Source organism: Macaca thibetana, chromosome 12 (assembly GCF_024542745.1).
Source record: "Macaca thibetana thibetana isolate TM-01 chromosome 12, ASM2454274v1, whole genome shotgun sequence".
NCBI classification, from domain to species: Eukaryota; Metazoa; Chordata; class Mammalia; order Primates; family Cercopithecidae; genus Macaca; species Macaca thibetana.
In genome coordinates, this window is record NC_065589.1 from 72,862,052 (window position 1) to 72,885,169 (window position 23,118).

The 23,118-nt window shown below is 37.9% G+C and overlaps 1 protein-coding gene across 6 annotated transcripts in view; it reads right to left on the reverse strand.

Annotated features, from left to right (window-relative positions):
- Window positions 1-23,118, reverse strand: part of UBR3 (ubiquitin protein ligase E3 component n-recognin 3) — a 264,525-nt gene that overhangs the window by 21,952 nt on the left and 219,455 nt on the right. For all 6 annotated transcript variants that reach the window (XM_050751441.1, XM_050751437.1, XM_050751440.1 and 3 more), the window contains 3 exons: window positions 17,389-17,513; window positions 5,661-5,768; window positions 5,401-5,526 (listed from right to left, as the gene is read on the reverse strand). In XM_050751441.1, coding sequence (XP_050607398.1) covers window positions 5,401-5,526; window positions 5,661-5,768; window positions 17,389-17,513 — 359 coding nt within the window. The remainder of the gene's footprint in view (window positions 1-5,400; window positions 5,527-5,660; window positions 5,769-17,388; window positions 17,514-23,118) is intronic.

The following is a 23,118-nucleotide window of genomic DNA, read 5'->3' on the forward strand; positions in this document are numbered from 1 at the left end:
TAGAATAATCAATGCAGAGAAGACCATAAAAGAACTGATAGAGATGAAAACCATGACACGAGAACTACGTGACAAATGCACAAGCTTCAGTAACTGACTTGATCAACTGGAAGAAACAGTATCAGCGACTGAAGATCAAATGAATGAAATGAAGCAAGAAGTGTAGAGAAAAAAGAGTAAAAAGAAATGAACAAAGCCTCCAAGAAATATGGGATTATGTGAAAAGACCAAATCTATGTCTGATTGGTGTGCCTGAAAGTGACGGGGAAAATGGAACCAAGTTGGAAAACACTCTGCAGGATATCATCCAGGAGAACTTCCCCAACCTAGTAAAGCAGGCCAACATTCAAATTCAGGAAATACAGAGAATGCCACAAAGATACTCCTCGAGAAGAGCAACTCCAAGACACATAATTGTCAGATTCACCAAAGTTGAAATGAAGGAAAAAATCTTAAGGGCAGCCAGAGAGAAAGGTCGGGTTACACACAAAGGGAAGCCTATCAGACTAACAGCAGATCTCTCGGCAGAAACTCTCTAAGACAGAAGACAGTGGGGGCCAATATTCAACATTCTTAAAGAAAAGAATTTTCAACCCAGAATTTCATATCCAGGCAAACTAAGTTTCATAAGTGAAGGATAAATAAAATCCTTTACAGATAAGCAAATGCTTAGAGATTTTGTCATCACCAGGCCTGCCCTACAAGAGATCCTGAAGGAAGCACTAAACATGGAAAGGAACAACCGGTACCAGCCATTGCAAAAACATGCCAAAATGTAAAGTCCGTCGATGCTAGGAAGAAACTGCATCAACTAGTGAGCAACATAACCAGCTAATATCACAATGACAGGATCAAGTTTACACATAACAATATTAACCTTAAATGTAAATGGACTAAATGGTCCAATTAAAAGACACAGACTGGCAAATTGGATAAAGAGTCAAGACCCATCAGTTTGCTGTATTCAGGAGACCCATCTCACATGCAGAGATACACACAGGCTCAAAATAAAGGGATGGAGGAAGATCTACCAAGCAAATGGAAAACAAAAAAAAGCAGGGATTGCAATCCTAGTCTCTGATAAAACAGACTTTAAACCATCAAAGATCAAAAGAGACAAAACAAAGAAGGCCATTACATAATGGAAAGGGATCAATTCATCAGGAACAGCTAACTATCCTCAATATATATGCACCCAATACAGGAGCACTCAGATTCATAAAGCAAGTCCTTAGACACTTACAAAGAGACTTAGACAACCATACAATAATAATGGGAGATTTTAAGACCCCACTGTCAACATTAGACAGAACAACGAGACAGAAAGTTAACAAGGATATCCAGGAATTGAACTCAACTCTGCACCAAGCGGAGCTAATAGACATCTACAGAACTCTCCACCCCAAATCAACAGAATATACATTCTTCTCAGCACCACATTGCACTTATTCCAAAATCGACCACATAGTTGGAAGTAGAGCACTCCTCAGCAAATGTACAAGAACAGAAATTATAACAAACTGTCTCTCAGACCACAATGCAATCAAACTAGAACTCAAGACTAAGAAACTCAATCAAAACCACTCAACTACATGGAAACTGAACAACGTGCTCCTGAACGACTACTGGGTACACAACGAAATGAAGGCAGTAATAAAGATGTTCTTTGAAACCAGTGAGAACAAAGATACATCATACCAGAATCTCTGGGACACATTTAAAGCAGCGTGTAGAGGGAAATTTATAGCACTAAATGCCCACAAGAGAAAGCAGGAAAGATCTAAAATTGACACCCTAACATCACAATTAAAAGAACTAGAGAAACAAGAGCAAACACATTCAAATGCTAGCAGAAGGCAAGAAATAACGAAGATCAGAGCAGAACTGAAGGAGATAGAGACACAAAAAACCTTCCAAAAAATCAATGAATCCAGGAGCTGGTTTTTTGAAAAGATCAACAAAATTGATAGACTGCTAGCAAGATTAATAAAGAAGAAAAGAGAGAAGAATCAAATAGACGCAATAAAAAATGAAAAAGGGGATATCACCACCAACCCCACAGAAATACAAACTACTATCAGAGAATATTATAAACACCTCTATGCAAATAAACTAGAAAACCTAGAAGAAATGGATAATTTATTGGACACTTACACTCTCCCAAGACTAAACCAGGAAGAAGTTGAATCCCTGAACAGACCAAGAGCAGGCTCTGAAATTGAGGCAATAATTAATAGCCTACCAACCAAAAAAAGTCCAGGACCAGATGGATTCACAGCCGAATTCTACCAGAGGGACAAGGAGGAGTTGGTACCATTCCTTCTGAAACTATTCCAATCAATAGAAAAAGAGGGAATCCTCCCTAACTCATTTTATGAGGCCAACATCATCCTGATACCAAAGCCTGACAGAGATACAACAAAAAAAGAGAATTTTAGACTAATATCCCTGATGAATATCGATGCAAAAATCCTCAGTAAAATACTGGAAAACCGAATACAGCAGCACATCAAAAAGGTTATCCACCATGATCAAGTGGGCTTCATCCCTGGGGTGCAAGGCTGGTTCAACATACGCAAATCAATAAACGTAATCCAGCATATAAACAGAACCAAAGACACAAACCACATGATTATCTCAATAGATGCAGAAAAGGCCTTTGACAAAATTCAACAGCCCTTCATGCTAAAAACTCTCAATAAATTTGGTATTGATAGAACTTATCTCAAAATAGTAAGAGCTATTTATGGCAAACCCACAGCCAATATCATACTGAATGGGCAAAAACTGGAAGCATTCCCTTTGAAAACTGGCACAAGACAGGGATGCCCTCTCTCACCACTCCTATTCAACATAGTGTTGGAAGTTCTGGCTAGGGCAATCAGGCAAGAGAAAGAAATCAAGGGTATTCAGTTAGGAAAAGAAGAAGTCAAATTATCCCTGTTTGCAGATGACATGATTGTATATTTAGAAAACCCCATCTTCTCAGTCCAAAATCTCCTTAAGCTGATAAGCAACTTCAGCAAAGTCTCAGGATACAAAATTAATGTGCAAAAATCACAAGCATTCTTATACACCAGTAACAGACAAACAGAGAGCCAAATCATGAATGAACTCCCATTCACAATAGCTTCAAAGAGAATAAAATACCTAGGAATCCAACTTACGGATGTAAAGGACCTCTTCAAGGAGAACTACAAACCACTGCTCAGTGAAATAAAAGAGGACACAAACAAATGGAAGAACATACCATGCTCATGGATAGGAAGAATCAATATTGTGAAAATGGCCATACTGCCCAAGGTAATTTATAGATTCAATGCCATCCCCATTAAGCTACCAATGACTTTCTTCACAGAGTTGGAAAAAACTGCTTTAAAGTTCATATGGAACCAAAAAAGACCCCGCATTGCCAAGACAATCCTAAGCCAAAAGGACAAAGCTGGAGGCATCACGCTACCTGACTTCAAACTATACTACAAGGCTACAGTAACCAAAACAGCATGGTACTGGTACCAAAACAGAGATATAGACCAATGGAATAGAACAGTGCCCTCAGAAATAATACCTCACATCTATAGCCATCTGATTTTTGACAAACCTGACAAAAGCAAGAAATGGAGAAAGGATTCCCTATTTAATAAATGGTGCTGGGAAAATTGGCTGGCCCTAAGTAGAAAGCTGAAACTGGATCCTTTCCTTACTCCTTATACGAAAATTATTCCCAGTATGTCCTTTCCTAACTGGTCTTTCTGTTCCCATCTGTCTATTCTTCACAATCTGTCTTATACTAGAATGAGGTTTTATCCTGAAACAAAATTTGAGTCATATCATATTTTTGTCTAACATCTTTCAATGGTCCAAATTCATTCATGTGAAATTCAAGATCCATTACAACTATATTTTAATCTCTTTCTTCACCATGTCACATTGTTCCTTTTTATGCACTATATTGAATGTATTTCTTTCTTGGTCTAAGCACATGTGGTATTCCACTACAGGCATCACTGTACACTCAAACACCAGACCAACTTTCAATGCCCAGCTCAAGAGCTTCTGCCTCCACATACTTTCCAACTTATGGGCAAAAAATACTCTCATAAAAACTAATAACAAAATAAGCCATAAGGTAAGAAGAACAGAGAGAACCAAAGCCTTTAAATGTGAAAAAAGTACAGGTGGTAAAAGAAGTTGATTTTGTTCGGTTACACTTCTCCATGCTTGAGGATGCTCATATGCCAGAAAGAAACACACTTTTTTAAAATATAAAATTTTAAAACTATGAAAGAAAATATCTAATGAATGGTTATTCTAAGAATTTGTTCAACATCTTATAACTCTAAAAAGAATGTTTTGGTGACAAATGTGCAGCATTTATCTTGAAGCACTTGATAAAAACCAAAGAATTCTAACTATTTAATGTAATGATGAATTACTTAAGAAAGAGGGAGCACAAAACTGCTTAATTCTAAAATACTTCAGGATTCAAAGGCTGTAAATATGATAAATGTTTAATTTCCACATCAAATTCCCTAGAACTGAATGGCAGATAAGTCAGGATCACATTCCTATAAGCACAGTTTGGGTTTACTTACCTTCTGGTTTCCTACCCTGTCATTTTCTTGCCCACTCATATCAATCCACAGTTTTATGAAATAGATTAAACCAGTGATAATTCATTCACCCATTTTAATACAACTGGTTACAAACTGAATACTGCTATAAATGCCGTCATATCTTCAAACAACCAGTTTTCCGACCAACATAACTTTTAAAAGAATATTAAAAGCAGATGATGTTAGGGATACAAATGTCAATAACACTGAATCCTATGATCCTATTCATCAGGTACTGGGAATGTATCATCATTGATCTAATCCAAAGCTGCTCAAATATCCAACATTAGTAATATTATCATAAAAATGGGTGGATGTTAACAAATACAACAAAAATAGTAAATATCCTAAATATTCCTTTAATCTAGACTAACATATAGTCATATGAGTTACATATGTACTACACTACATATCAGTATATTTAAAACAAAATAGCTTACTATAAAAACAAGGCTTGGCTGATGCAGTGGCTCACACCTGTAATTCTAGCACTTTGGAAGGCCAAGGCAGGTGGATCACCTGAGGTCAGGAGTCTTGAGATCAGCCTGGCCAACATGGTGAAAATCCTGTCTCTACTACAAATACAAAAATTAGCTGGGCATGGTGGTGTGTGCCTGTAATCCCAGCTACTAGGGGGGCTGAGGGAGGAGGATCGCATCAACCTGGGAGGCGGAGGTTGCAGTAAACCGAGATTGTGCCACTGCACTCCAGCCTGGGTAACAGAGAGAGACTCCGTCTAAAATAAAACAAAAAAGCTCCCTCCTACCTATCCCAAATTATCTACCTGGCAGCTAGGTAAATCTTCCCCAAAAAGATGGTGCTGAAGAAGGCTGGTGATTCTGAGAAAAGGTAAGCAGAAGTCCTGTAAGTACTTTTCCATGGATTCAGGAGACCAAGCAATAGGGTTAACCTAAAGTTAAAAAAGAAAATTAGAACAAGTCAGTCTACAATAAATAAGAGTTTTCAAAAATTACTTTCATAATGGCAAGAAAATGTAAATTTTTTACTAAATAACCACTACATCTGATTTTAGCAAAAGCATACCATTGCACACTCCTGAGTTCCTTCTTCATGGTATAACTTTCCTTTAGATAGTTCACTTATCACAAAGCTCAGTAACACTTCATAAGACTTTTCTGCATCACATGTACTCTGAAAAAATTAAAATATAAGTTAACACTGGTCATTGAAAATTATAAGAAATTTACATTGGAAGTAATTTTTAATGAGTAGAGTAAAACTGTGATCATATTATTTTTCAAGCATATGAGCTTCTTCAAAATTTGGGTAAAACTGTACACCTCTGGATTCACAACGAAACTGGGTAGGTGGTCAAAGCTATTCCAATACTTCTTTAAAAGACAGCTTATAAATTACATAATTATATGTAAATAAACATATGTAAGTCATGTTTTTTGACCCAGTAACTCCCACCCCTGGGAATTCTTTCCTGGGATATAATCCAAAAGAAAAAAAAATAGCTGTATGTACAAGACATCTATTACAGCACTATTACAGCAAGAAACTAGAAATGACCAACAAGAGTGAGGGAGTTACCTAAAAAATGGAATACTAACTTAAAAAACATTTTCTAAGCAGTGAATGTGGCAAATTTAAGCTGTACAAAAAATATTTACGATGTGAAAAGAGTCAAATTTTAAAAAAATATAGTCATTATAGTGGTATAATATATGCATATAATATATGCATACAATAGAAAAAATATAGACCACAACTTTTTTCTTTTACAATTTCCCTCAAATGTCTTTGAGGATTTATTAAAATAATACACCATAAAAATACGACAATATATTTATTACAGAATATGCAGATAGTGACATTAAGTAACAGTCTACAAGTTGATCTTAGTGATTACTTCCATTTTTATAAGAAAGAAAAAATAATGGCTTTTTATGAATTCAAATTTATTTCAATAAAATCTTTATACTTAAAGAAATGCACCTCTTTTTATATTCACTAAAATAGAAAGTGTAACATGCAAAGTACCATAATATGTAAATTGGGATAAAGTCAGAACTGCTATGATGTCCTTTATTCTACTTATTAACTATACTTTTAAAATCCTAAAATATAGGAAGGGACAAACACCACAGAATGTAAGTTTAACCTTAACTTTTAAGGCACTGATAGTTTGGATCAGAGAATTTATTATTGGATGATATTTGGTCTTTCTGTAGTTCCTCATTGTTTCCTTCATGTTACTATGCTCTTTCCAACTAGACTGTAAATTCCAAAATATCAGGAATTATGCTTTTTATTTTCCATGTATCCCTCTGCATAACAAAAAGCTGAGCAAGAAATACTTGCTAATTAACTGATGAAATTTATTTTGGTAATATTGAAGTTTTGGAATACTGGACGTTGGAACTCACTTGGGTGTGCCTCTTCTGGTAATCAGTTCTTTGCATTATCTTTAAATTACTCCTGTGCTTTCCGCCATATTCACTCAGTCATGTAGTATTATGTCCTGATTCTAAACTATAACAATGACTCTGACTCTGCAATGATTCTCTTTGTATCATGTGACTCGCCCCATCCTTATCTAATTAACAGTATGATTACTTGTTAAATATAATGACCTATAGATTACATATCCAAGAATCAATATCCCACTAAATATCAAAACAGCAATGTATCATGTTTTTAAAATTAAGTAAACTATCTCTTAAACAGACAGAGTTCACTTAAACTCAAAACACTACCATAGATTTGTAGAAAACTCAAAATACTACCATAGATTTGCTATTTATTAATGTGGCATAGTTAAGTTTCTCTAAATGTACAATTCAGCCTAAAAGCTTCCTAAATTCAATATACCTTTTTGAGTAAAATATTCAAAGAGTACAACAGAATAGTATTTCTGTTCAGATCAGCTAAGTAAGTTACTGAGTGGTAACTGACTTTTAAGTCATTATTAACAAATACATTTTGAGTGCTTGTTTTACACACAGCAAGTTTTATATCATATCAGAAAGTTAAATATAATGTAATGTTCACCGCTTTGTATTGAGAATTCTTCACAATACAAAGTATTAAGAAAACATATTTTACACAGGCAATCTCTGAATAAAAGAAAAAGTAGGCTCATCAAGCTTAAGAAAGATAATTTCTGAGAACATGGATGAAAGACCTAAAATAGAGATAAGAAGAATCCTAAGGGGGAGGCGGCAAAATTATGTGGGTTAAATTTTAAAAAGGATCAAGGGTCAAGAGATGCAAGAGAGTCTGTGTTGGATAGAATACTTTGTCTAAATTATAGTACTTCTTAAAGTTTTTTATTTCAATATATTTTGGATGCTATGATACCACACCCCAAACAAAACAAAAAATACAAACAAAACAATAAAACCTATCCAAGGATCCCAGACTAAGACATTCTAGTAGGCTGGGCATAGTGGCTCATGCCTGTAATCCCAGCACTTTGGGAGGCCAAGGTGGGAGGACTGCTTGAGGCCTGGAGTTCAAGACCAGCCTGGCCAACACAGCCAGACTTCCTCTCCACAAAAAATGGGAAAGTTAGCCATGTGTGGTGGTGTGCGCCTGTAGTCCTAGCTACTTCAGAGGCTGAAGTGGGAGGATCAATCGAGCCCAGGAGTTTGAGGTTGCAGTGAGCTGTGATCATGCCACTGCACTCCAACCAGGGTGATAGAGTGAGACCCTGTCAAAAATAAAAAAAGAAAAGAAAGATAAGAAAGGAAAAGGAAGGAAGGAAAGAAAAAGAAAAAAGAAAGGAAATTCTAGTATAAATACTCTTAGCAGAAATTCCATTGACAAAAAAGTACGATTTACACTAACTGTAATGATGACTTTTTCAGAACTAAATCTCATTATCAAATTAACACCCCTTCAAAAAATATATAGTACCTATATTTTTACTACCATAGGCCAGATTAGATCTGGCAAAAATATGTTTTCATTACAATTATTATGCCAAACACATGCAATTAAAGAGAAGAAGTGAATCAGTGAAATTCAATGAAGAAAGGGAGGAAAAGGTTGGGAGAAGACATAAAGAAGGAAGTGAAAAAAATAAGAGGAATCAATGATGCAGAAATCCAAGTAGTTACAGAGGTCACGATGGTATATTTTGTCACTCATAAATATGGTTGTCTCCCAGTTTCCATGATGGATGGGTTCCAGGAACCCCCCCATTGGAAACCAAAAGCCACAGATCCTCAATTACCCAACATAAAATAGTGTACTACAGTATAGTTATTGGTATTACAGGCATTTACAATCTGCTATGTGTCTAAATGTTTATGTCTGTTATACAAAAATCTAATAACATGTAGTAAACCAACCTATAGATTATCATAATTTTTAATTTTCTTTCACTAAAGAAAATTATATATTTATATAGCTATAAACTAATATACTAATATATATTTATATGGCTATAAGCCAATATGCTTCTAATTAATGTTCTGATAAGAATCTGTCTCATATAAAGTATTTTATTAAGTGTTTTTTAAAAATAACTAAATTATTAGGTTCAGGAAAAAACTGTACTGAACAGTTACCTAAATTACATCAATTGTAAATAGAGGTAGACCCAAATTATATCAGCAAATTTCTTAAATGTGTAATTTTTATGATTAGACAGCTTACTAAGGAAACATTTAAATAATGACACAGCACAGACACCTAATATACCTGATTTGAATACTATCTAAGCACTAACAATCCAAATATCAGATTACATTGCAGTCAGAAAAATTAAAAGAATATTTAGGAAAAATAGGCCAGGCAAGGTGGCTTACGCCTGTAATCCCAGCGCTTTGGGAGGCCAAGGCAGGTAGATCACCTTGAGTCCAGGAATTCAAGACCAGCCTGGGCAACATGGTGAAACCCCAGCTCTACTAAAAATACAAAAAATGAGCTGTGCGTGGTGGCACAAGCCTGTAGTCCCAACTACTCATCGGGGCTGAGGTGGGAGGATCCCTTGGGCACAGGAGGTTGAGGCTGCAGTGAGCCCTGATCATACCATTGCACTACAGCCAGGGTGACAGTGAGACCCTGTCTCAAGAAAAAAAAAAAAAATTAGGAAAAACTAAAGATAATTACAAAAAGAAAAACTGCCTAAGAATTAACCAGCAAGAAGGGGAAAAAATATTTCAAGAAAGACAGAAATTCATTTTGAGAATTTAGAATAACAGAATTGAAACAGAAGTGCCCTTATAAATCATATGGTCTGGTTATTGTTGGGGGGCGGAGCAAGATGGCCGAATAGGAACAGCTCCAGTCTCCAACTCCCAGCGCGAGCGACACAGAAGACCGGTGATTTCTGCATTTTCAACTGAGGTACTGGGTTCATCTCACTGGGGAGTGCCGGACGATCGGTGCTGGTCAGCTGCTGCAGCCCGACCAGCGAGAGCTGAAGCAGGGCGAGGCATCGCCTCACCTGGGAAGCGCAAGGGGGAAGGGAATCCCTTTTCCTAGCCAGGGGAACTGAGACACACAACACCTGGAAAATCGGGTAACTCCCACCCCAATACTGTGCTTTAAGCAAACAGGCACACCAGGAGATCATATCCCACACCTGGCCGGGAGGGTCCCACACCCACGGAGCCTCCCTCGTTGCTAGCACAGCAGTCTGTGATCTACCGGCAAGGCAGCAGCGAGGCTGGGGGAGGGGCGCCCGCCATTGCTGAGGCTTAAGTAGGTAAACAAAGCTGCTGGGAAGCTCGAACTGGGTGGAGCTCACAGCAGCTCAAGGAAACCTGCCTGTCTCTGTAGACTCCACCTCTGGGGACAGGGCAATAACAAAAGCAGCTGAAACCTCTGCAGACGCAAACGACTCTGTCTGACAGCTTTGAAGAGAGCAGTGGATCTCCCAACACGGAGGTTGAGATCTGAGAAGGGACAGACTCCCTGCTCAAGTGGGTCCCTGACCCCTGAGTAGCCTAACTAGGAGACATCCCCCACTAGGGGCAGTCTGACACCCCACACCTCACAGGGTGGAGTACACCCCTGAGAGGAAGCTTCCAAAGCAAGAATCAGACAGGTACACTCGCTGTTCAGAAATATTCTATCTTCTGCAGCCTCTGCTGCTGATACCCAGGCAAAAAGGGTCTGGAGTGGACCTCAAGCAATCTCCAACAGACCTACAGCTGAGGGTCCTGACTATTAGAAGGAAAACTATCAAACAGGAAGGACACCTACACCAAAACGCCATCAGTACATCACCATCATCAAAGACCAGAGGCAGATAAAACCACAAAGATGGGGAAAAAGCAGGGCAGAAAAGCTGGAAATTCAAAAAATAAGAGCGCATCTCCCCCGGCAAAGGAGCGCAGCTCATCGCCAGCAACGGATCAAAGCTGGACGGAGAATGACTTTGACGAGATGAGAGAAGAAGGCTTCAGTCCATCAAATTTCTCAGAGCTAAAGGAGGAATTACGTACCCTGCGCAAAGAAACTAAAAATCTTGAAAAAAAAGTGGAAGAATTGATGGCTAGAGTAATTAATGCAGAGAAGGTCATAAACAAAATGAAAGAGATGAAAACCATGACACGAGAAATACGTGACAAATGCACAAGCTTCAGTAACCGACTCCATCAACTGGAAGAAAGAGTATCTGCGATTGAGGATCAAATGAATGAAATGAAGCGAGAAGAGAAACCAAAAGAAAAAAGAAGAAAAAGAAATGAACAAAGCCTGCAAGAAGTATGGGATTATGTAAAAAGACCAAATCTACGTCTGATTGGGGTGCCTGAAAGTGAGGGGGAAAATGGAACCAAGTTGGAAAACACTCTTCAGGATATCATCTAGGAGAACTTCCCCAACCTAGTAGGGCAGGCCAACATTCAAATCCAGGAAATACAGAGAACGCCACAAAGATACTCCTCGAGAAGAGCAACTCCAAGACACATAATTGCCAGATTCACCAAAGTTGAAATGAAGGAAAAAATCTTAAGGGCAGCCAGAGAGAAAGGTCGGGTTACCCACAAAGGGAAGCCCATCAGACTAACAGCAGATCTCTCGGCAGAAACTCTACAAGCCAGAAGAGAGTGGGGGCCAATATTCTACATTCTTAAAGAAAAGAATTTTCAACCCAGAATTTCATATCCAGGCAAACTAAGTTTCATAAGTGAAGGATAAATAAAATCCTTTACAGATAAGCAAATGCTTAGAGATTTTGTCACCACTAGGCCTGCCTTACAAGAGACCTTGAAGGAAGCACTAAACATGGAAAGGAACAACCGCTACCAGCCATTGCAAAAACATGCCAAAATGTAAAGACCATTGAGGCTAGGAAGAAACTGCATCAACTAACGAGCAAAATAACCAGTTAATATCATAATGGCAGGATCAAGTTCACACATAACAATATTAACCTTAAATGTAAATGGACTAAATGGTCCAATTAAAAGACACAGACTGGCAAACTGGATAAAGAGTCAAGACCCATCAGTCTGCTGTATTCAGGAGACCCATCTCACACGCAGAGACATACATAGGCTCAAAATAAAGGGATGGAGGAAGATTTGCCAAGCAAATGGAGAACAAAAAAAAGCGGGGGTTGCAATACTAGTCTCTGATAAAACAGACTTTAAACCATCAAAGATCAAAAGAGACAAAGAAGGCCATTACATAATGGTAAAGGGATCAATTCAACAGGAAGAGCTAACTATCCTAAATATATATGCACCCAATACAGGAGCACCCAGATTCATCAAGCAAGTCCTTAGAGACTTACAAAGAGACTTAGACTCCCATACAATAATAATGGGAGACTTCAACACTCCACTGTCAACATTAGACAGATCAACGAGACAGAAAGTTAACAAGGATATCCAGGAATTGAACTCATCTCTGCAGCAAGCAGACCTAATAGACATCTATAGAACTCTCCACCCCAAATCAACAGAATATACATTCTTCTCAGCACCACATCGTACTTACTCCAAAATCGACCACGTAATTGGAAGTAAAGCACTCCTCAGCAAATGTACAAGAACAGAAATTATAACAAACTGTCTCTCAGACCACAGAGCAATCAAACTAGAACTCAGGACTAAGAAACTCAACCAAAACCGCTCAACTACATGGAAACTGAACAACCTGCTCCTGAATGACTACTGGGTACATAACGAAATGAAGGCAGAAATAAAGATGTTCTTTGAAACCAATGAGAACAAAGATACAACATACCAGAATCTCTGGGACACATTTAAAGCAGCGTGTAGAGGGAAATTTATAGCACTAAATGCCCACAAGAGAAAGCAGGAAAGATCTAAAATCGACACCCTAACATCACAATTAAAAGAACTAGAGAAGCAAGAGCAAACACATTCGAAAGCTAGCAGAAGGCAAGAAATAACTAAGATCAGAGCAGAACTGAAGGCGATAGAGACACAAAAAACTCTCCAAAAAATCAATGAATCCAGGAGTTGGTTTTTTGAAAAGATCAACAAAATTGACAGACCACTAGCAAGACTAATAAAGAAGAAAAGAGAGAAGAATCAAATCGACGCAATTAAAAATGATAAAGGGGATATCACCACCGACCCCACAGAAATACAAACTACCATCAGAGAATACTATAAACACCTCTAGGCAAATAAACTGGAAAATCTAGAAGAAATGGATAATTTCCTGGACACTTACACTCTTCCAAGACTAAACCAGGAAGAAGTTGAATCCCTGAACAGACCAATAGCAGGCTCTGAAATTGAGGCAATAATTAATAGCCTACCAACCAAAAAAAGTCCAGGACCAGATGGATTCACAGCCGAATTCTACCAGAGGTACAAGGAGGAGTTGGTACCATTCCTTCTGAAACTATTCCAATCAATAGAAAAAGAGGGAATCCTCCCTAACTCATTTTATGAGGCCAACATCATCCTGATACCAAAGCCTGGCAGAGACACAACAAAAAAAGAGAATTTTAGACCAATATCCCTGATGAACATCGATGCAAAAATCCTCAATAAAATACTGGCAAACTGGATTCAGCAACACATCAAAAAGCTTATCCACCATGATCAAGTGGGCTTCATCCCTGGGATGCAAGGCTGGTTCAACATTCGCAAATCAATAAACATAATCCAGCATATAAACAGAACCAAAGACAAGAACCACATGATTATCTCAATAGATGCAGAAAAGGCTTTTGACAAAATTCAACAGCCCTTCATGCTAAAAACGCTCAATAAATTTGGTATTGATGGAACGTACCTCAAAATCATAAGAGCTATTTATGACAAACCTACAGCCAATATCATACTGAATGGGCAAAAACTGGAAAAATTCCCTTTGAAAACTGGCACAAGACAGGGATGCCCTCTCTCACCACTCCTATTCAACATAGTGTTGGAAGTTCTGGCTAGGGCAATTAGGCAAGAGAAAGAAATCAAGGGTATTCAGTTAGGAAAAGAAGAAGTCAAACTGTCCCTGTTTGCAGATGACATGATTGTATATTTAGAAAACCCCATCGTCTCAGCCCAAAATCTCCTTAAGCTGATAAGCAACTTCAGCAAAGTCTCAGGATACAAAATTAATGTGCAAAAATCACAAGCATTCTTATACACCAGTAACAGACAAACAGAGAGCCAAATCAGGAATGAACTTCCATTCACAATTGCTTCAAAGAGAATAAAATACCTAGGAATCCAACTTACAAGGGATGTAAAGGACCTCTTCAAGGAGAACTACAAACCACTGCTCAGTGAAATAAAAGAGGACACAAACAAATGGAAGAACATACCATGCTCATGGATAGGAAGAATCAATATCGTGAAAATGGCCATACTGCCCAAGGTAATTTATAGATTCAATGCCATCCCCATCAAGCTACCAATGAGTTTCTTCACAGAATTGGAAAAAGCTGCTTTAAAGTTCATATGGAACCAAAAAAGAGCCCGCATCTCCAAGACAATCCTAAGTCAAAAGAACAAAGCTGGAGGCATCACGCTACCTGACTTCAAACTATACTACAAGGCTACAGTAACCAAAACAGCATGGTACTGGTACCAAAACAGAGATATAGACCAATGGAACAGAACAGAGTCCTCAGAAATAATACCACACATCTACAGCCATCTGATGTTTGACAAACCTGAGAGAAACAAGAAATGGGGAAAGGATTCCCTATTTAATAAATGGTGCTGGGGAAAATTGGCTAGCCATAAGTAGAAAGCTGAAACTGGATCCTTTCCTTACTCCTTATACGAAAATTAATTCAAGATGGATTAGAGACTTAAATGTTAGACCTAATACCATAAAAATCCTAGAGGAAAACCTAGGTAGTACCATTCAGGACACAGGCATGGGCAAAGACTTCATGTCTAAAACACCAAAAGCAACGGCAGCAAAAGCCAAAATTGACAAATGGGATCTCATTAAACTAAAGAGCTTCTGCACAGCAAAAGAAACTACCATCAGAGTGAACAGGAAACCTACAGAATGGGAGAAAATTTTTGCAATCTACTCATCTGACAAAGGGCTAATATCCAGAACCTACAAAGAACTCAAACAAATTTACAAGAAAAAAACAAACAACCCCATCAAAAAGTGGGCAAAGGATATGAACAGACATTTCTCAAAAGAAGACATTCATACAGCCAACAGACACATGAAAAAATGCTCATCATCACTGGCCATCAGAGAAATGCAAATCAAAACCACAATGAGATACCATCTCACACCAGTTAGAATGGCGATCATTAAAAAGTCAGGAAACCACAGGTGCTGGAGAGGATGTGGAGAAACAGGAACACTTTTACACTGTTGGTGGGATTGTAAACTAGTTCAACCATTATGGAAAACAGTATGGCGATTCCTCAAGGATCTAGAACTAGATGTACCATATGACCCAGCCATCCCATTACTGGGTATATACCCAAAGGATTATAAATTATGCTGCTATAAAGACACATGCACACGTATGTTTATTGCAGCACTATTCACAATAGCAAAGACTTGGAATCAACCCAAATGTCCATCAGTGACAGATTGGATTAAGAAAATGTGGCACATATACACCATGGAATACTATGCAGCCATCAAAAAGGATGAGTTTGTGTCCTTTGTAGGGACATGGATGCAGCTGGAAACCATCATTCTTAGCAAACTATCACAAGAACAGAAAACCAAACACCGCATGTTCTCACTCATAGGTTGGAACTGAACAATGAGATCACTTGGACTCAGGAAGGGGAACATCACACACCGGGGCCTATCATGGGGAGTGGGGAGGGGGGAGGGATTGCATTGGGAGTTATACCTGATGTAAATGACGAGTTGATGGGTGCAGCACACCAACATGGCACAAGTATACATATGTAACAAACCTGCACGTTATGCACATGTACCCTACAACTTAAAGTATAATAATAATAAATAAATTAAAAAATAAAATAAAATAAAATAAAAAATAAATCATATGGTCTAAACCTTTCATTTACCTTTGAGAAAGCTGAGGCTTAGACAGTTATGTTTTGACTAAAAAAGTAACATCTCTATTCAGTGGCAGGAGATTGGCCTTGTACTTGGGTTTGATGGCCAGCTGACACATAATATATAATTATCCTTAACCCATAATTAAGACATAGTGAACTCTGTGATGATATATTAAATGTACACATAATTGTGATTTGAGAGTAAACTGGTAACAGTGAAGATTATATTGAATACATTTCCTGTATTTGTAATTGGTTCTCTCTCCTTTGATACAAGTAGATATGATTTTAACAAAAAAAGTTTTAATGACATTTTAAAACCCCTTAAGACTGTGAGCCAATCAAAAGGTTCAATTTATACTATACCTATTATTTTTTTCCTACCAATTTCTACAAATAAACACTGAAGCAATTTTCTTCTTTACCTATCTCTAAGCTGAACCACTCAGTCAGTTCTTCGGTTCTATAGCTCTATAGTACCTCATTCGTTCTCAAGCTACTGAAAGTATTTACATTTAGTGTAATTTTTCTAAATGGTTTACATAATTTAGCTTAAACTGAGTTCCTCTGAGTTTGCTGAGAACTTGTATATATTCTAACATGAAAAAAGGTAATATTTCAAGAAGCATTATTAAGAAAAGGTTAGGACTGGCCGGGCGCAGAGGCTCATGCCTATAATCCCAGCACTTTGGGAGGCCGAGGTGGGCGGATCACGAGGTCAGGAGTTCAAGACCAGCCTGACCAACATGGCGAAACCCTGACTCTACTAAAAATACAAAAATTAGCCGGGCATCATGGCAGGTGCCTGTAGTCCCGGCGATTCAGAAGGCTGAGGCAGGAGAATTGCTTGAACCCGGGAAGCAGAGGTTGCAGTGAGCCGAGATTGTGCCACTGCACTCCAGCCTAGGTGACAGAGAGGAAAGAAAAAAAAAAAAGAAAAGGCTAGGATTTTAAATTTAGAAGTGGTGCATCAAAAGCTATCTTTGGATTGTGATTGGGGATAGGGACAAGAAGAAAAAGTGGCAAATAAAATAGATAAGTCTGCAGATCTTTTACCATGTGCTCACTGTGTTAGCACAATTTTTACAACTTCTCTAAGTTTAAGGCTTGCAGAAAAGGCAAAACAAACTGCTGAAATATAAAGGGATAAAAGGATGAGGTTTAGACACAGATACAGAAGGCCTCATTGTTCAGCGAAAACATTTTCAACGTTTTTGAGCCTGTAGGTGCTCAATTTACAATTAAAATACCAGTAACTCATTTTGTAACACCTACTCTTATTCACTCAATATCCCCAGCTTAAATGACTTCACCTACCTGCTAAATGACAAATTTAGAAAGCGACTTACCTTTTTGAGAGCTCCCGCGTGTTTCCAGGCTGACCTATCTTCTTCGCTGCATTTAACTGAGAGTTCTGCAAGAGCCTGTGTGTACAGTAGGGTAAAAAGTACCTTCACAATGCAAGTAAAGTGGTCTGCAAGAGAAAAAAAAATCATTATTTCTTTGGAATCTAGATATTTTGTACTTAAGATAGTTTTACAAATATATGCCTTTCCTTGCATATGTAATTGGTTTTTGTTTTCAACACTTCATTGTTTGTTTGTTTGTTTGTTTTTGAGACAAGGTCTCAGTCTATCACCCAGGCAGTGTGGTGCCTGGAGTGCAGTGGTGTGATCAGAGTTTACTGAAGCCTCGACCTCCCAAACTCAAGCGATCCTCTCATCTTGGCCTGTGATCTGCCCCACCCAACAGTAGCTGGCACTACAGGCATGTGCCACTATGCCTAATTTTTTATTTTTTGTAGAGATGGGGCCTCCTTATGTTGCCCAGGCTAGTCTCAAATTCCATGGGCTCAAGCAATCCTCCCACTGCAGCCTCCCAAAGTGCTAGGATTAGACACATGAGAGTCTGAAATTATAATGTACTATTATATTTGCTGCCCAACAGATCTGAAATTATGAAAGCAAAATTCCTCTATTCATCCAAAGAACATATAAATGAGAAGCACTCAGCATAGTGGAAACGGTGCTCTCTTTCAGAAGACCAGAGTGCTAACTCCATTCATCCTTGGAATAGCTGTGGGACCTTGGCAAACGCCCTTCCTGGGCTTCAGATGCTCAAAAATAATGTTTGGGAGTCTCAGTGTTTAAAACCAACACATCATCTACCCCTATATGATATACATCTTAACAAGGACAGTATTATATAGAATATGATATAAATCTTGTAAAAAAAAAAAAAAGAAATCTTGATGTTTAGGTTACTAATTTGGCTACAGAATTTAATGAAAACTATAGAAATAAGCCTGGGCAACACAGACCCCCATCTCTACAAAAAATTTTAAAAATAGCTGGGTGTGGCCAGGTGCAGTGGCTCACGCCTGTACTCCCAGCACTTTGGGAGGCCTAGGTGGGCAGATCACAAGGTCAGGAGTTTGAGACCAGCCTGGCCAATATGGTGAAACCCTGTCTCTACTAAAAAATACCCAAAAAAAGCCAGGCGTGGTGGCGGGTGCCTGAAATCCCAGCTACTTGGGAGGCTGAGGCAGGAGAATCGCTTGAACCCAGGAGGCGGAGGTTGCAGTGAGCTGAGATTGCGCCATTGCACTCCAACCCAGGCAAAGTGTGAGACTCTGTCTCAAAAAAAAAAAAAAAAGCTGGGTGTGGTGACAAGCACCTGTCATCCTAGCTACTCAGGAGGCGGAGGCAGAAGGATCACTTGAGCTCAGAAGGTGAAGGCTATAGTAATCCAAGATCACTCCACTTAACTCCAGCCTGGGCGATGGAGTGAGAGCCTGTCTCAAATAAAGATAAAAATAAAAACAAAAAACTACAGCAATATGAAATAGTAGTAACAATATGTAAAGTACCTGGTAGCTTCTGGCACATATTAGGTACTTAATAAATGGAAGCTTTAATATTGATAATTAACATTTATATTTACCTAATAACTTAGCAATTTTCTTCAAGTGTCTCATTCAATCCTCAAAACAGTCTCAACTGGATAACTGAGCTTCAGAAAGATGTGCTTGTTATATCAAAGCTAATAAGCACCCAGGTCTGAACTTGAATCCATATAGATCATTTTTCTTCAGGTTCAGTGTTCCTTCTATTTTACTCCTCCCTAGTAAATGGATACTACCATTTAATCAGTTGCTGGAGTCAGAAATTTTCAGATATTCTTGACAATTTCCCCATTAAAATAATCACCAAGTCCTGTTAATTCTACTTTTTAAATATTTCTCAAGTCAGTTTCAACACCCTGGACTAGACTTCCAACCTTTCTTGCCTAGACCTACAATCCCAGCTAAAGTGGCTGTGTTGGGGGTCCTGAAGACCACTGCCAAGTTTGATGATTCACTAGGAGGACTTATAAGACTGCATACAGAATCATACTCATAGCTGTTATGACTTATGACTGCAAAAGGATAAAAGTTAAAATCAGGAAAGGGAAAAGGCATATTGGGTGAAGTCCAGAGGAAACTTCCAGAGTCTTCTCCCAGTAGAACCACACAGGATGTGCTAAACTTCCCCAGCAACAACAAGCTGTGATGGCATGTAGGAAATGGATACCAGGGGATCTCATTAGAGACTCAGTGCCCAAGGTTTTTACTGGGGTTATGCAGGTACTCTCTTCCTGGTACATAACAAAATTCCAGACTCTCAAGAGGAAAGCAGGTGTGTTCAGCATAAACCATATTCTTTGTACAAACAGTTTAGGCATAGTGTGACACTTTTATCAATTCTGGGAATAGTGGGGCCCCTCCTGAAATCAAGTTCCCAGATGCTAGTCAAGGCCTAACGTTGCAAGCAGGCCTTTCAAAGGACAACAGTCAGGCCTTCTATGTTAATTCTTTTCAGTACAGTAGTTTATCTTTACCACCTCTCAGCCCCCTGCAATCTACTTTCCTTATTCTAGCCAGAATGAACTTTTATTTTTCCTCCAGCTTTACTGAGGTATAATGGACAAAAATTACATTATTGAAGGTAGACAATGTAGTTTTGATATAAGTATACATTGTGAAATGATGGCCAGAATCAAGGTTAACTAACATATTCATCATCCCATATAGTTACATGTGTCTGTGTGTATGTGTGTGTCCTGAGAATACTTAAGATCTCTTTGCTTAGTACATTTTAAGTATACAGGAGAATATTACAGCTCTCATCACCATGTTGTATATTAGATCTCCAGAACTACTACTTCTTATAACTGAAAGTGCACACCCTTTGACTAACATCTCCCCATTTTCCCCACCTCCCTGTCCCATGTGAACCACCCTCCTACTCTCTATTTTGACTTGTTTAGATTCCACATATAAGTGAGATCATGCAGTATCTCTCTCTTTGTGGCTTATTTCATTTAGCATTATGTCCTGTGGGTTCATCCACACTGTCACAAACGGCAAGATTTCCTTCTTTTTTAAGGCTAAATAATGTCCCAGTGTACTTATATGCCACATTATCTTTATTCATCCACTGACAGACACTTAGGTGGTTTCCATATCTCGGCTATTGTGATTAAAGCCACAATGAACATGGGAGTGGAATGCAGATGTCTCTTTGAGATACTGATTTTACTTCCTTAGGATGTATACCCAGAAGTGGGACTACTGGATCATACAGTAGCTCTATTTTAGTTTTCTGAGGAACCTCCATACAGTTTCAGGATGCCCAGAACTAAGGAGGAACAATGAGTCAACAATCAGAATGAGCCATATTAGAGACATATTTAGATGACAGAAATTATAGGATTTGGTAGACCTTTGGAGGTAGAGGGTGATGGTGGTATCTCATAGATGGTAGCAGCATTGACTAAAATGTAAAACAGAGGATGAGAGCAGGCTTGGATAGGTAGAAAATTAACATTATATATCCTGAGTTTGAGGCATGTCTAAAAATTCAAGTCTGGAACTCACTGGGGAGTTGTAGTCTAAAGCTAGAGATTTGAATCATCAGATCATAGGTATAGTTAAAGCTATGGGAAAGAAGATAAAATCATGAAGGAAGGGGACAGGAGATAAAAAACAATTAATTTAAAAAGAGCCTGAAAATGAGTCAGTAGAAGAACCAGGAAAGAACCATCGAAGTCAAGAAAAGTATTCCATCAATAATTAAATATTTTAATAAGTGACAGACATTACAGAATTTGTCTATTAAGCACACAAACAAAAACATCCTAACCAGAAAGTCATTTATATAGTGTAGAAACACCACTCACATACAGCTTCTTCTTAAATTATACATACATATATTTTTTCTTTCACTAAAAAGAAGTGATGTGGCCAGACGCAGTGGTGGCTCACACCTGTAATCCCAGCATTTTGGGGGCTGAGGTGGGTGAATCACCTGAGGTCAGGAGTTTGAGACCAGCCTGGCCAACATGGTGAAACCTTGTCTCAACTAAAAATACAAAAACTTAGTTGGGCGTGGTGGCGGGTGCCTATAATCCCAGCTACTTGGAAGGCTGAGGCAGGAAAATCGCTTGAACCCAAGAGGTGGAATTTGCAGTGAGCCAATAATGGTGCCATTGCACTTTAGCCTGGGCAACAAGAGCGAAATTCTGTCTCAAAAAATAAATAAATAAATAAATAAATAAATAAATAAATAAATAAATAAATAAAATAGAAGTAATGTACTAAAAGAAATGATAGCCACTAGTTTTAGCCTTTCATCATAGAAAAGTACTAATTTCTAGTTTAGTCCATTTGTCTGTCTTGATTATCATCACTTAAAAAAATACAGTCAGCTCTTTGTACCTGTGGTTTCCTCATCCATGGATTCAACCAGTCATGGATCAAAAGTATTTGGGGAAAAAAAATAGATGGTTGTGTCTGTACTGAACATGTACAAATTTTGGCCTTCTCATTATGCTCTAAAAAATACAGTATAGCAACTATTTAACATTTGTATTGTACTAAGTAATCTAGAGATGATTTAAAGTATATGAGAAGATATGTGTAGTTTATATACAAATACTATACCATTTTATGTAAGGGACTTGAGCATCTGTGGATTTTGGTATTGGCAGGGGCTCGTGGAACCAATATCCCATGGATACCAATGGATGACTGTTAACTGGCAATTTAAAGTCAAAGCTTAAGTTCTCACATTCACTTGTTCATTTAACGAATATTTATTTATTGAATGCTTGCCATGTGTAATACCAACATCTTTCAGGGACCAAGAATAAACAAAGAATCTCTCACATGAGATTTATATTAGGTCAACAGACTGCTAACTACCAACATTAAAACAGAAAACAAAGTCCTTCAAATACAATTATCAAAATTTAAAAAGAAGAAAAAAGGACTGGATATCTAAATCAATGTGTTTAAAAATTACAATAACAACAAAAAAAACACTATCAAAATACCTGAGGATGAACAAAGGAAGATCGATACTTACTTGAAATGCCTTAAAAGCAAACTATCTGTAGTTTCTTTTAAGACAAGGTAGAGTGTATCTAAAATAACAAATCCCTAGGGGAAGAGCACACAAGTAAACAGGACATGATCTGAAGAAGGTATCAGACATTTTATTCTGTTTCTATCACCATGATAATTTTTTATAAAAATATATACTATTCCACTGCTTTAATAAAGCACTTTGCATATACCACATGCAGACATCAAATCTTCTTAGTCTTACCTTTTATGATTTGGAGTTACTAACTACATGTGCTCTGACCCTCTCCAAAAAGAAAAATCAATCTGTGATGTGTTTTTCTGTGTGATAAACTCAAGTCTATTTTCTCTTTGATGAGTGAAGAATCTACACAGTTTAATAGAACTTCATTTGCCGTAGTCAACATAGAACCAAGAGAAGATACCAAGTCCGTCTAACAACTAATAGGGCAGTAAATGCTGGTCCTTTGGGTATACTTCAGGCAATTGAATTTGGGGTCCAGTAAACTGCCAACATTCTCAAAAAACATTATACAGAAGTGATCACAATGTAAGTGGTAAAGATTCAAATGAAAGTAATAGCTTTCTTGAATTTTAAAGTGGAAAAGAAGCAATTTGCCATAAAATAAGACTATTGTATTTTTAACACACCTACTGCATCCCCAAAGCATTT